Source organism: Drosophila novamexicana, unplaced genomic scaffold, assembly GCF_003285875.2.
Source record: "Drosophila novamexicana strain 15010-1031.04,08,12 unplaced genomic scaffold, DnovRS2.1 tig00000193-arrow-pilon, whole genome shotgun sequence".
Lineage (NCBI taxonomy): Eukaryota > Metazoa > Arthropoda > Insecta > Diptera > Drosophilidae > Drosophila > Drosophila novamexicana.
The window spans coordinates 1,622,604-1,637,555 of record NW_020824787.1 but is presented as its reverse complement, the minus strand read 5'-3'; the positions used below and the strand labels follow the sequence as shown (position 1 = coordinate 1,637,555).

The 14,952-nt window shown below is 40.1% G+C and overlaps 1 protein-coding gene across 1 annotated transcript; it reads left to right on the top strand.

The window, feature by feature from the left end:
* The first annotated feature begins 3,972 nt into the window (after nt 1–3,972).
* Nucleotides 3,973–13,706, top strand: LOC115759112 (vesicular glutamate transporter 1). The gene is made up of 8 exons (XM_030699954.1): nt 3,973–4,141; nt 5,073–5,455; nt 9,479–9,809; nt 10,606–10,842; nt 11,231–11,881; nt 11,946–12,131; nt 12,200–12,415; nt 12,483–13,706. The coding sequence occupies exons 2-8, from the start codon at nt 5,406–5,408 to the stop codon at nt 12,705–12,707; spliced, it is 1,896 nt and encodes a 631-aa protein (XP_030555814.1). The 5' UTR covers nt 3,973–4,141; nt 5,073–5,405; the 3' UTR covers nt 12,708–13,706.
* The last annotated feature ends 1,246 nt before the right edge of the window (nt 13,707–14,952 follow it).

Below are 14,952 nucleotides of genomic sequence, written 5' to 3'. Positions count from 1 at the left end.
GTATTCGTGTATTCTTTTAGCAGAATTTTATGAAAAGTTTGCTTTTATTTTTAAAATATATTTATAATATTCCCTTGATAAAAATTTAGAATATCAAAACAACATTTTATAATATTTTCAGATTTGTTCTAAATTTTCGCTTAAATAAAGAGAACATTCCAAAATGAGATATTATATTTAAGACTATCAATATTTCTAGAGAATGGATTAAGGACTACGGCCTAATAGTAAACCGACAACAGTTTTATAGAATTAAAAACATATTTTCGGAATGGTATTTAATAATTTTTAAAATTTTAACAATGTTGATGTTAAATGTGAGATAGAGAAAATGTCAAGCCCACTGTGCCTTGCTAGATAGAATGACACTTGAGCCGCCGCTTGGGCTGGCACTTAGTTTGGAGTTTTATGAGCGCAATTCGATTATTCTTCATTTATGTCAATCAATGTGATTTCTGTTGGCTGCTTTTAGGCGCAGGATGCGCACCCTTAATCGCTTTGTTTAAATAGTAAAACGGAAGCGTATGCACACACACACACACACACACATGGACATTTACTGCCGAAAAATCTGGAAATTTAATATCATAGCTGAATATTGTTGGCTTGTTGTTGTAGACGCCACATAGTCTCTGAATGTTTTCTGTCTGCCCGACTGTCTGGGCGGCTCTCACTTCCTGTTGGCTTCGCCTTGTCATGTATCCTTTTGCGTATGGCACATGGAAAAAAAACCTTGTGAAAATCCTTTGCGGCTATGACTGCTGTTTTGTTGATTTTCATTTCATTTCCCAGTTTTTCCCTGCTTGTTGCTGTTCTCGTTGTTGTTGTTATTGTTGCTATTTACATCCGCAACTTTATTATAGCTTTTGGCTGAGTTGCAACTGTTTGTCTGTTTGCTCTACGCTTATGAGGGTTAGGCCCATGCGTCGTATTAGCAACTTCGCCAGGGCAGCTGCTCAGGACCAGGGGGAGCAGGAGGAGATACAGCAAAGTACTTGGATGGAGAATTCTAAGAGCCATTGGGCTTTATGGATTATGAATTGGTTGCTTTTGCTATGGGAAATGAGGCAGTTGCTCTGAGTGTTGGCTATGATTAGTGGATACTTTTATTAGAACTTTGAGATTCTACGGATGTCGTGTGCGTAACTATGCGCACTTTCATGTATAGATATAGAACTAGCCGATATAATTTGAGTTAATTATAAATGCTGTTAAGTATAATGCATTTATAACAATGAGTGGCCATATTTACTTTTTTATAACATCTACGACCCGAAAAAGTATATATAATCTATATCAGCATCAACAGCCGAGTTGATATAGCCGTATTCGTCTGTCCTGAGGTGTTTTAAGGATATCTTCTTTAAATTTAGCATAGGCCCTTTTTTCTGTTGCAGCCAGCACATATATATGTCGGAACCGACTGAGTCGGACATCTATATAGCTGCCATAGGAACGATCGGTCGAAAGATAGGTTCTGGTATCGAAGCCACTTTTTTTTATAAAGATAACTTGATTTCAGGACTTTTTAGTTCCACTATAATTCTCATATATGTATATGCTAAAAGTTACTTATGATATAACTGCCATGGGAAAAATCGGGCGAAAAGTAGGTTCTTATATGACAAACGATATTTTCATTAAACTCAGCATATACTCACATAGCTTCAAGACATTTACAGATCCATCAAGCATTAAAAAAATGGCTAAGTTTGTTTTTTAAAGTTTAATTATTGGTTAACTAATTAAAAATAAAATATTGTAAAATAAAATATAAATTGTTTTTAACAAGATTATGTGTTTATACGACCAAACTATTTTAATAATAATATATTTGTAAAAATTAACAAAAAAGAAATTAATAAATTACAGAAAATAGTTTAAGTTATAATATTTTAATATTATTTTACTTCGAAAAAATGATATTAAAATATTATTTATCTACATATTTTTAAATGGAGTTGGTGAAATTCGTAAATTTTGTTAAGCAGTTACACCAATTGTCATGCTGCCTAATTACTGATTAGTAGGATTAAAAATTTAAAAGGATAATTGGATTGATTTGACAATAATTAATTGTTTTCACAAAATATCAACCTAATGGCAATATAATTTATTGTCCTTCACTAAATTGACACAGTTTTCCTTGCAGTAATTCAAAAAAGCAGCCATTTATTATGATAAGCTAGAATTAATTCATTTTCATGGCGGAACAAGCACGACAAACTGCAATATTTCAAATAGCCTGATGGAACGTAGCCGCTCTCTCGTTTATTTAAACTGAAACTGGACTTGGACCATTCAATTCGCGCAATCAATAACAAATTGAATGCGATTTCTGGCCAATAGACATTATTGTATTGTGCATCATAAATCGTGGAAATCGAGCGCCAACCACGCACCACTCAAACCAAGCGGGAAAGATGGAAAAGCGATTGAGAGCAAACAATGTAAATATTCAAAATGGCTGACATTTGCGCTATATATGTATGTGTGTGTACATACCAGCCAGCCAGCCAGCCAGCCAGGAGAAATGGCCATAATAACCATATATATGGTAACAAAACAATGCTGCATGGCGTGGCAACATGTTAATAGCATTTTATGCACCGCTGAGATTCACATTGTTGGCATGCCAGCCAGCAACATTGGCATTGCCATTCCCCAAGCGCCACTTGCTCCAAGCTTATATACATATGTATAGAGCATGGCTGGAGGTGCACGCTGATTGGTGCACGCCGGCCAGGTGGTTTGCCCCCACTCCAAAGGGGGGGCGCTCATACGGTTTGCTACTGTTGCCAATCAACCCTTGGCCAATGCTGCGCTACGCTGAAATTCCTGCACAGCCTCAAGGCTGAGCCTGCGCAGCTGCTCCTTTGAAGCTTTTCACCACACTCGTGCTGTCGCGGCGTGTGTTGCGTGTGTGTGCGAGCGGGACGGCCTTTGTTGATTATGCTGCCGGAGCATAATCTGGACCAGGGCATCCGCTGGCTGGCCAGACAAGAAGGGCACATGCCTGTGCCGTTAGTTTCACTTCGTGCGTTGTCCTGCTGAGGCCAAGCCAGCGCCGCAGCGTTAGTGCCAGTGAGTGTGCCAATATAGTGGCTATATCTATATATATATCTATATTTATCCATATATATGTATTTATATATAGTCGCATATATTTTGCTTAAATAACAATTAGTTAATACTAACTTTGTGCTTTCGAAAATCAGCTGAAAAATCGTGTTGGAATTCTCGTAAAACTCTTTGGGAAATGAACACGCGTACGCCTTCCAGTTCCAGTAGTCGAAAATTTCCAGTGTATATACCAAGTAGCAACCACATACAACAGTCCCCCGCCCCCACTTAATATATATACATAGCTTCCAGCTTCTGGTTGCCTTGCCACATGCGACGGAGACAGCTGCTTATGTACTTGCCCCATGTTGCAACTGTCGCATTCTGGCCGCGCCACCTGAGTTTCGGGCATTGTCTGATCCTCGCGTGGTCCATGTTCGCGCCTGACTGGCGCACAGTCTTCAGACAGAGTTGAACGCGGATCGTCAACACCATCCGCATCCGCGTCGTCGTCGTCGTCGTCGTCATCGTTGCTGTCGGAGATTGCCGCCGGGCTTGTCCTCAACTCTGTCTGAATTCTGTCGCGCCGGCTCTAGAAAGAGCCTAACTTTTAATTTCTAATTAAAAAATTGATTTTAAATTTCTATTTTTTTTTTGGCGGGCGTGTGTTGCTTAGAAAACGTTAGAAACTCTATAAAACTAACCTAACCTAAAAAAAATCATTTACATAACTTAAAATTTGTGTCTAATCCTAACACGTTCTGTTAAAATTCGCATCTCTTGTTCTTTTTGCAGCGTAACGTGTTATGTTAAATGCGATTTGAGCTACGTCTAAATATATATATATATATAAATATATATATATCTATAATCTGTGTACCTTATTTGTGATATCATAACCAAACAAAAGTTATTTTAAAATATTGAAATTTTGTTGCATAATTATTAAATTACATTAAACAAATAACTAAAACAAAATATAACTATAAAATATAACGATAACTGGTTTGGGATTACGTGAAGCGATTACATAATCGAGAACAGCGCCAGAATGGATTACGCAATACTTGCGAGCAATGTAAGTGAGAACCGGAGAACAACGAAAGGTCAAATGTTGTATGTGACTATTGCATATAGATAGCTATTGATTTTTCCATATTTATGTCGAGAGGGAACTATACTCATGATATTTCGGATATTCTTAGAACTATATAAAAGCAATTGCTATAGAGAAAAGGCAAAGGTTTATATAACAGATATTTTGTAGAATTATTCAAATGGAATTGTTAACAAGAAATTACAAAGTCTTTCTAAAAGCATTTTATAAGGGGAAAATGCTTGATGTTAAAGGAAGATAGCTATTATTTTATATTTTAGTATTGAATATTATTTTCGTTATAAATTGAATTTATAATATTCTTCTCTGTTATTCCATTCCTTGATAAATGGAGGAATAAATAATATTTCTAATCTTCTAATCGGGAAAGTTCCATATTCAAACAAAAAACAATTTTCCTAAAATTTAAAATTTATTTTTTTTTCTAAAATTTTTTAATATCTTAATTTAACAAATTTTTGGTGTGCATTTAAAAAGATTTATTTAAAGTGTGCCTGAATAATTAATAGTAACATACTAAAATTTTCTAAATTGAAAAACTGAAAAAAAAGTCTTAACATAGAGCCCTCCCGGAAAGACATATCCAAATCTGGCAGCCACACTTTTTTGTAACCTGAATATTTAGCAAATAATTTACTACTCTGCCCCACCTAAACCACCCCAAGGGAAACCAATTGCTAGTCTCAATTCCACTCGACTATCAGCTACCAGGCAAATTTATGAACATAATCGGCTTAAGAAACGTCCTGGCAACATTTGCAACTAAAAAAGCAACAAATAAGACTACGAATGTGGCAAATTATGAGGCTTTTTGTAGGATTCGCTTATCAGCAGCAAAACACGAGCCCACACACAAAAAATACATTAATTATGTTGCATATCTTTTTGGCAGGCACTGTAAAAATGCAACACCTTTCGGCTGCAACAACAATAACAACGAATAGCAACAACAACAACAGTTGAATGGCGGCCCACTGAAGCCTCCGCCCACTCAGCCAGAGCCAGAACGAACCAACCAAAATTGAGTTATAAAATTTGTTGTTGACTGCTGCAAAATTGGCCGCCTGCTGATTAGACACGCCCAAAAGTACAGCGCTCAGCCGCCGTGAAGTAGGCAACAAAATATTTATGCGCACAAACGATAACAAGAGCAACAACAACAACAACAAGAATAAGTGAGAGCAGCCAGTGAACAAAAACAAAAAGTCCATCAACCAGCCGCATCATGAAGGGCTTGACGGCGTTTAAGGAGAAGGCGACGGGCGTTTTCAGCGGGTGAGTAGTCAGCCGAACGAATCGTATACCATGATTTTACACTGTCCAACAGAATTTTTGATCATTAAAAAGCCGAAATAACAAGATATATTATATGGGATTATTGCTGCTAGTAAAAAAATATATAAATATTATCGCTTGTTGGGTTTACGGCTTGAAGCAGCTCTAGGCAGGGACTTCGGGCTCGGCTTGAAAATTTATAGAAAACAATAAGGTTCTTAATATATAATTGCCCGTTGTACTGAAAATATTGCATGTCGTGTATATTTTCATATGCAATTTGCGGGCTAAATTGGATCAGTTACTTAAATTGTCATCCACCAAATATGGTTGGATAAACGGTTGGGAGTTATTTCTACTTTGTGGCAAGTTCTTCTTTATTTCTCCTTCCGACTTTGTGACTTTTTCTCATTTTCGAGTCTGAATTTTTAAAGTTTGTTGCACAGTGTCAAATGATGACTGCGCAATATGCCGAGACTGAAATATGAATGCAATCAAATAGCTTATCAAAAAACTGAAATGAAATGAATAAAAAAAAATTTAATTTAACGCAACGTTGATCAGGTTTGACTCACACCAATCTGCGTGGTTGGTTGAACTTGACCATGCAAAGGATGAACTCGTCATGGAAGCGAAGAGTAGGAGGAAATATGCCCAAGTACTTAGTTATAGAGAGAGAGAGGTAGAGAGAAAGGAGTGGGAGAGATTTGCAGGCGTCGCGAAAGTTGGGCACGTGTCGCTGTCGCGCGTTGTGCCGCGTCGCAAATTTGTAAAATGATTGGCATGCTTAACAAGTCATTAAAGGCGCCGCAAAAAGTTGCAGAAGTTGCGCGCAGTATGAGTCAGTCAGTTCTTCAGTCACTCAGTCAATCTCTCAGTCAGTCAACCGGTCAGTCAATTATTCGGTGAGTTAGTCAATTTGGCAGTCAATCAGCTAGTCGGTCAGTCAATCAGTCAGCCGGTCTGTCAGTCAGTCAATCAGTCAGTCAATCTCTCAGTCAGTCAGCCGGTCAGTCAATTAGTCGGATAGTCAGTCGGTCGGTTAGTTAGTCAATTAGTCAGCCGGTCAGTCAGTCAGTCAATCAGTCAGTCAATCAGTCAGTCAATCACTCAGTCAGTTGTTCGGCCAGTCAGACAAACAAAAAGATGGTCAGTAATTCAATCAATTCAATCAGTCTTTAGATCAGTTTATTTGGTCTCCAGCAAACACGTCATTCAACATGCCCCAAGCAGATGAGAAAGTTACGACGTCAATCAATCCGTCATTCCGTCAGTCAGTTATTCTGTCCACCAGTCAGTCCCCAGTTATGATAAGGCGTCTCAAAGTTATAAAATTAGTGGGACTAAAAGGTTGAAGAACTCGCGCACAACTTTGTTCAGTCAGTCATTCAATCAATCGGTCAATCAGTAAGTCTGTGCATTAGTCAGTCAGTCAGTCTGCCCGTCAGTTATGGTGGGAATAAACGTAACGGTATGCCGAGACATTCAGGATGCCCACCGTTGGCTCAGGAATTCCGTGCACGTTGCCATCTGCGGCACGTGCTCAAACGGAAGCCGGCGCCAGCTCCCGAGGCAGCTGCTGTGGCAAACACATCAAGTGCTAGTTGCTGGCGCAAACAGCACAATAAAGAGTCATGAGAGTCATATTGGGCCAGCACAGGAGCAAGATGTGTGTGAATATTTCTGGTATGCAATTTTATGAGCACGCCCTCACGCGACACAGGACTCAATGCGAGTGAAGTTGTACAACTGATTTCTCAAGGACTTTTCGGGGCGAAAATTAGAAATTGGAACAATAGGTGAGCTGCCATTGTGGTTCGCTTTCATTAAGGAATGTGTGAAGCATTGGCAAAAAAAAAAAGAGTGTATTGCATACCAACAGGCAAGAGACAGCGGCAGCAGGCAGGGGCTGCTTGAAATTCAAAAGGCTGCACGCAAATGAAATTGATTTTTACGAGCCATTCAATGTGGTTGCCAGGATGCCAACCACACACAGGATCTGTAGCTGAAGTTGAGTGGCACTCGAAGAGCGCGTCGCGAAGAAATTCCAGATGCGTGTGCAACTTCAAGGACAAGCTGCCGCCTCTCAGCGCCAGCTCCTTTGTTGTAAATGAAATTAGAATTGTCGAGTTGAGTCAACTCGAAGGAGTCGCACTCTCGTGACGCTGACAAGCCGCCAAGTCAAACATTTGGCCCCGTTTTCTAGCTAAATGCCCGCCTAATGGGCGCGCCATTGTGGCCAAGTTAAAGCAACCTTCATGCCAACTGCCAGCTTCCACAACTGACTTCAACTGACTTGGCGGCGCCAGTTAGCCATAATCTATGCGGCGCCCGAAAGTCTGCAAAATTTTTACTGACAATCAAACGCGCCAAACAAGTGGCTGAAAAACTTGCGCAATAGTTTATCAAGGCGGCGAAAAATATAAAAAGAAAACAGAGAGTCAAACACAACTGATGTTTTTCTTAGCACGAATTTGATATGCGCTTTCCAATTTTGTATTTATTATCAAGCTGTAAAAAAAAATGTATCCTAAATATTGGGTGAACTCTTATATGAAATTGCCAGACTTTGCGTAGTCAATATTTTTCTGTTTTCCACACATGTTTCACAGTTATAGGGGAAATACAGAAAAGCGTTAAAAACTTATTTAAGAGGTCTATATGTAGGGTCTTTTAAATTAGCTTAAAGCCGATCGGACGGAACTTACAACTTTGATCCACACAAACTTGGACGCCAATTTCCACTCTGGTAGGTGGATTTGGCGAAATGTAGGAAACGCTACTTTGAAAATGAGTTTGAAGCGGATTGGATGTTAGTTTAAAATAGCATGTAAGTGTTTTCCACCAATTTTTCACAATTGCGGGTGGAATTCTAAAAATTCGGCTTGTGCATTAAAATCAGTTAAGACAACTATTGTAAAATATGCAATTTCTTAGCTCTAATGGGCTTCACATTTATCATCAATCAGTTAGTCAGGGCAAATAGAAATAGAAATACTTTTTTTCAAGCTAAGAAAAAGCTTTTGTTTTAAAAAACAGATTATTACCCGAGTGCATAGCAGTATCCTTGCCAATAGCTATCGCTGTGTCTTTTCAATGGCTGACAAACATTGCCACAAAGTTCCAATGTTCACAACGCATAAATGTATGCGAGTGGCCATAAATAGCGCATAAAATTGGCGTCAGACGAGCCGGCATTAAAGTCGGTCAAGGCGCAAGGACTACAAGGAAGCTGCGTGACCAGACGAGGGTAGCTTTGCCGGCAGACATTTGAGTTATGTGACAAACGGCGACGGCGAAGACGACGCTGGGAAGTTCGGATGTGGCTCCGTTCTACAGTAGTGGCATTTTTTTCTTGCTAGTGGCTTCTTACTAGTTTGTTTTGGGGCGGAGGCCAGGCGTATGTCTGGATATTTATGAGGAGAAATGCCAGAGACAGAGACAGAGCCGAAGGGAGTTGTTAACGCAGCCGCTGATGAGGTTATCAATGCTGATGTGTCACTTAGGCAGGGTTAATGCGGCCTTTGTCGATGCTCCCGCCACATTGCCATACATTAAGCCAAAATACACAGGCTGTCATCAATCAGCCTTTGTCAGTGCGGTAAACGCTGTTAAATGGCGAGCTTTAAGCCACAATCTGATTTATAAATCAAGAGAAATCAAATCGAGAGACGTTAAAAAATCGCTACCTGGCAGCCAAATCGACTTGAAATGTCCCCCCGGTCTATCGGCACTTAATAAAATTGAATTCTATTTCAATTGGATGACTCGATGCCAACCCCCAAAAAAGCCGCAAATGCCGCTGGGAAAACAACAGGCAGCAGCGGTCCAGCAGGGCGCTGAGGCGGAGGGTTTTCTTACTCTAACAAGCTGAAAATATTTCTGCTTTACACGCTCTTCCCCCTGACCAAATGCCTCTCTCCCTTTCTCACGCCTTCTCACCTGTTGCTGCCCCAGTTTGCTGCAGCTGTCAACTAATTGGCATGAGTTATGCCCTCTGTATTCTCCTTACCATTTTTGCAGCCTCAAGCCGAATATGGAGAAGTTCGAGATATCGCAGAGCTACCATGGCGGACACGGCGGCTATGAGGAAATGGAGGGTGGCGAGCGCGAGGGACGCGGCCCCGGCGGCGGACACGCCTATGACGACGACGACGATCGACCAGACTCGCCCGCCTCCTTCGAGGAGATCGAAAGGCCGCCGCTGCGCAAAATCGACAAGTACTGCAAGGCGGAATGCCCCTGCATGCCGGCACGGTACACCATCGCTACAATGGCCTGCGTGGGATTCATGATTGCCTTCGGCATGCGTTGCAACATGTCAGCCGCCAAACTTAAAGGCGAGCACAATGGGGTAAGCAGCCAATACTTGCTGAAAGAAGCTCAACTGACAGACGAAACTGTTCAGACGAAATATGGAATATATAATACTCTTGCAGAGGGCATTCTAATTAGGTCTTCACAACTTCTTCTTTGGAAACATTGCATAGGTCTGAAATTCTGTAGCATCGAACCACTATATTATAAAGCTGACAAGCTCTTATCAACAGCGGATCCCTATACCCTGAAATAAAATCATAAAGCTCTATGGCAAAAGTCAACGAACAGTTACTTTTTGTATGGAATACTTTTCTCGCATTATTCCAAGCGTATTACTAAAGTTATAAAAATTCAAAAAATCATTGCTTGATTTATTGGCCATGTTTTATTTTTGAACATCCTAAAGATATTTTATTGAATTCAATTTTCCATGTTGTTCTCCAAGCGAATAGCTGAAAAATAAAATGTTATAATACCATCTAAAGAGACATAAAAGACATGAGTGGAGTTTGGGATTAAATTTGCTTCATTTGATGGCAAAGCTGTTGTCAATTAGAGTGTATGTGTGTGTGTGTGTGTGTGTGTGTGCGTTTTCACATCACTCAAAAGTCACACATATAGCCACGCCCACTCACATACCGCCAAGCATACACACACACATACACGCCAAGCTTCCGCTTGGCGCTCGTTAATAAAGGCCCGCGGCACAAATTTTAATGATTGTGACTCTTCCTCTAAGGCTCGGCTGCTTAGCCTCAGCCTCTTGCTCTCTCTCTCTCTCTCTCTCCGATTCAATCTCTTTGACACGGTCTCTCTCCCCCTCTCGTTAGACCGTCTTTATGAACTGGACGGTTGCTGTGGAAAGCCATGTGGACTCATCCTTCTTCTGGGGCTATCTGGTTACACAAATACCCGGCGGTTTTATTGCATCCAAGTTTCCGGCGAACAAGATTTTCGGGCTCTCGATTGTAAGCTCCGCCTCGCTGCATCTGTTTGTGCCCTTCGCGATGACTCTGATGCACGGTCATGTGGTCATATGTGTGCGCGTGCTGCAGGGACTCTTTGAGGTAAGTATACAAGAAAAAAAAAACATCTAAATTCCAAATCAAATTCGATTTCGATTTCGAATTTTTCGCCAACCCGGCGACAGATCAAAGCTAAGGATTACATGACTATTCATTGGGGGCGGGGCGTTGTCTGTGCCGGGGGTGGGTGTGGCGGGTAAGTGGAAGGATTTTGCTTTATGATAAAGCAAATATGTGAAATGAAAACATGTCCTAAGCCGGGGGTTGGGCACCCAAAAAAAAAGAAAACGAAAATAACAAAAGCATTTATTTTAATGCGATTTCTTTGTGTGCGTTTGCGTGTGTGCGAGTGTATGTGTGTACCAGTGTGTGTGTGTGTGCCAGCTTGGCTTGGCAATCATTTTGAGCAACTGCTTCTCTCCATCCACAGGGCGTAACATATCCAGCTTGTCACGGCATTTGGCGCTTCTGGGCGCCACCCATGGAGCGCTCCCGCCTGGCCACATTGGCCTTCTCCGGCTCGTATGCGGGCGTCGTGGTGGGTCTGCCGCTGTCCGGGCTGTTGGCCGATGCCGTTGGCTATCAGGCGCCCTTCTATGCGTATGGCGCATTTGGCATCATTTGGTACCTGTTCTGGATCTGGTTGTGCTTTGAGAATCCGCGCAAGCATCCCGCCATTAGCATACCCGAACTGAAGTATATTGAGAAATCGCTGGGCGAATCAGCGCATCCGACAATGCCGTCGTTCAAGACAACTCCGTGGCGCCAAATGCTGCGCTCCATGCCCGTCTATGCGATTATAGTGGCAAATTTTTGCCGCTCCTGGAACTTTTATTTGCTGGTGCTGTTTCAGTCATCGTTCCTCAAGCACAAGTTTGGCTTTAAGGTGGAGGAGGCGGGCTTTGTGGGCTCGTTGCCCCATTTGATAATGACCACAATCGTGCCCTTTGGCGGCATGCTGGCGGATCATTTGCGCAAAAATGGCATACTCTCCACGACGAATGTGCGCAAGCTCTTCAACTGCGGCGGATTTGGCATGGAAGGTCTATTCTTTCTGTTTGTCGCGCATTCCTCCACGGCGGTGAGTATTGGGCAGTGAGGCTGGTGAGTGGTCCGGCGATATATACAGCTAGTCCTTCTTGTAGACGGGCGCCATGTTTGCGCTAACCTGCGGCGTCGCCTTCAGCGGCTTTGCCATCTCCGGCTACAATGTGAACCATTTGGATATTGCGCCTCGATACGCGAGCATCCTGATGGGCTTATCCAATGGCATTGGCACCTTGGCTGGCATCATAGTGCCCTATGCGCTGGACGGGCTCATCCAAGCGAATGTAAGTTGAGATTTGCTCAGCTCTTGGTTCAGCTACCGAGTTACCCAAGCTGTTTGCTCTGATTACAGCCGACTGGCTGCTGGACTACAGTGTTTACACTGGCCGCCTGTGTTCATCTGATTGGCTGCACTTTCTATGGCATTTTTGCCTCCGGCGAGCTGCAGCCTTGGGCCGAGCCGCCACCTGAGGAGCAGCAGGTGTGGGCACCTCCAGCGGGCGCCATCACACACGATGATCCCAGCCAGGCGGGCATGCTGGGCACATACATGAAGGAGACACAATTTGTAAGTCGGGCAACACGCCAGGGCTAAGGCACTTTGGTGACACAATCTAACCCCCCTATGTTTTCAGGGCGCACCGGAGTATACGGAGCAGAGCCAAATGCAGCAATCGAATGCCATTAGCTATGGCGCCACCGGGCACGTGGCCAACAATCCATTTGCATTGGCAGCGTCTGCACCCATTGCCGAGGAGCCCGCCCAGCCGCCGTATGTGGACAATGCCTACGACTACACGCAAGGGCAAATACCGCCCTCGACGAATCCCTACGAGCAGCCGGCCTATCAGCAGCAGTAAGAATCAATGCCGCAATCTGATATAACTTAGCTTTTAGTTCTAGTCCAAAAAGCCGTTTATTGTTTGTTCCTGATGGGGTTGATTTGTATATAAGATACTATACGCGATATATTTAACTGCAAGACCATTAACTGTTCAGCAACTTCAGACCCGAGTCTAACGAATTTCTACATAAAAAAACCAAAAAACGAAACCAAACAAAACTCTCACGACACTAACACAATGAAACTATGTACCTAACAGAGCAACTACATATTGTACGCGTATACAGAACACGAAAGATATCGTTTAACTTGGCGCCGCACACAAATCACAAGAAATAAAATAATAAAGAATAGTGCCATAGTCGGAAGGGCACGACTGGGAGATACCCTGAACCCACGACGAGCTGCCGTTGCAGATATTTTAACTGATTTCTCTCTCTATGCATAGCAAATGCTTCCTTGTTTAACTTTGGGACTTAAAGTCTGATCCAAATGCAATTTTCAGGGCTTCAATGTGGCACAAAATAGTGTGTGTATACCCTGTAAAAATTAGTTTTCCTCAATTCTGATAAAATAGGGGAGGTATCTAAAAATTAAAATATTCTTAATCTGCGTACACTATATGTATGTATCTATGTATCTGGTGTATCTAGTTCTTATAATTTTCGAGTAGTGCCTAAGTAGGCTATACTTCGAAATCAGTATTTATCGAGAAGATGAAAGCAGATCTCGAAAACTCGTGTCTAATTTTCAATGGGGTCAGGGTATAAATAGAAAACAAAATCAAATATATAGCCTACTTTTAAGCATCGCTTCCGCGAAATTTCTATTTACAAGCTCCAGCATATTAATGAACAAATCGAAAAATTAAATAAAATAATATTTGACATTTGTGTATATCATAAACAGACATAATCCAGACAAAAACACAGCACGTCTCAAACCGTTATTGAAATATTATTATAAATAATTTAAAACCATATATTATATAGTCACTTTATAGCTACATATACTATAATATATAGCGAATTATTGTTGTTAACTATGCAAGTAGCTAAAGAAAAACAGAAAATGAAAATGAATGTGAAAACTGCAAGTTGTATTACCGTTGATGATATTCTTCTCTGTATGATAAACACCCGGTTCTAAATGTCATTTAAATCTAAGCATTAGTAAATTTTAAACTAAACAATTCTAAACAATAAGCAATTGTTGATGTTCGGCACGAATGATAAACTCTAAAACCCATATAAACAAATACTTATGCATTATATAACCACTATTAATCAGATATACATATAGTTATGGTTTTTTAGTTCGTTATGTTGTCAGAACTCTTATATATACACATACATATATATATGCTTTTGTATTTGCACGTTGGTTCACCAGGACTTGAACATGGCATGATATAGGTACTAAAACATATACTAGCTTAGTCTGATAGTAGCTAGCATTAGACGCCAATAACCTCAGAATTGGTCTTCATATGCTCTTCGATTCATCCTAAATATTTTACTCTAACATTTTCTTATATAACGTAGAGAACAAGAATATCTATAAAAAAATCTGCTGGGTCTTCAATTAATATACGTTTTCTTTTGTAATAAATATAGTTTTGTAATTAATGTACTTATTCATTTGAATTATTTGAATATTATTTTTATTAAACTTCTTTTGTTTGTATTATTTAAAGTATTTTCTAAATAATTTTATGTTTTTGCTGCACTTTCTTCAAAATTAATGCACATTTTAATTTATTATTAAAAATAAAATAATAATATTATTATTAAATATAATTATATTAATTTTAATTCATTTAAGTTAAATTTAAATTTATATAAATAAAAAATATAAATATTTGTATTATTAAATGTTATGAATATTATTATTAAATAATACAAATATTTATATTTTGTATTCATATAAATCTAAACTTTATTTTCTAAGTTTAGCTCAGCAGACACTTTTTGTTAATAATATTTAACGAAAATATTTATTTTATTTCTCACTCTTTATGTATGCATATTAAAAGACGAAGAACAAATCATTTCACTGTACATAGAATAGCACAAAATAGCACAAATTTAAAATATGATAGCATTCATACTTAATTATGATTTAAGTCCTTTTTACTTTGAATTTTATTCAGCGCACTTTATAGATTTACTGCACATTATTGTTGTTTCATTAACTTTATGCTTATTATGCAATGCACCTTACAAATATTTCCTTTACACTTATCTTAAATGCACTCTCTT

Bases quoted from the DNA above. Each gene is read 5' to 3' on its own strand.
- LOC115759112 (XM_030699954.1), top strand. From the start codon at position 5,406: ATGAAGGGCTTGACGGCGTTTAAGGAGAAGGCGACGGGCGTTTTCAGC. The intron at 10,843-11,230 runs GTAAGTATACAA...CTCCATCCACAG, and splicing joins TGCTGCAGGGACTCTTTGAG to GGCGTAACATATCCAGCTTG. The intron at 11,882-11,945 runs GTGAGTATTGGG...TCCTTCTTGTAG, and splicing joins TCGCGCATTCCTCCACGGCG to ACGGGCGCCATGTTTGCGCT.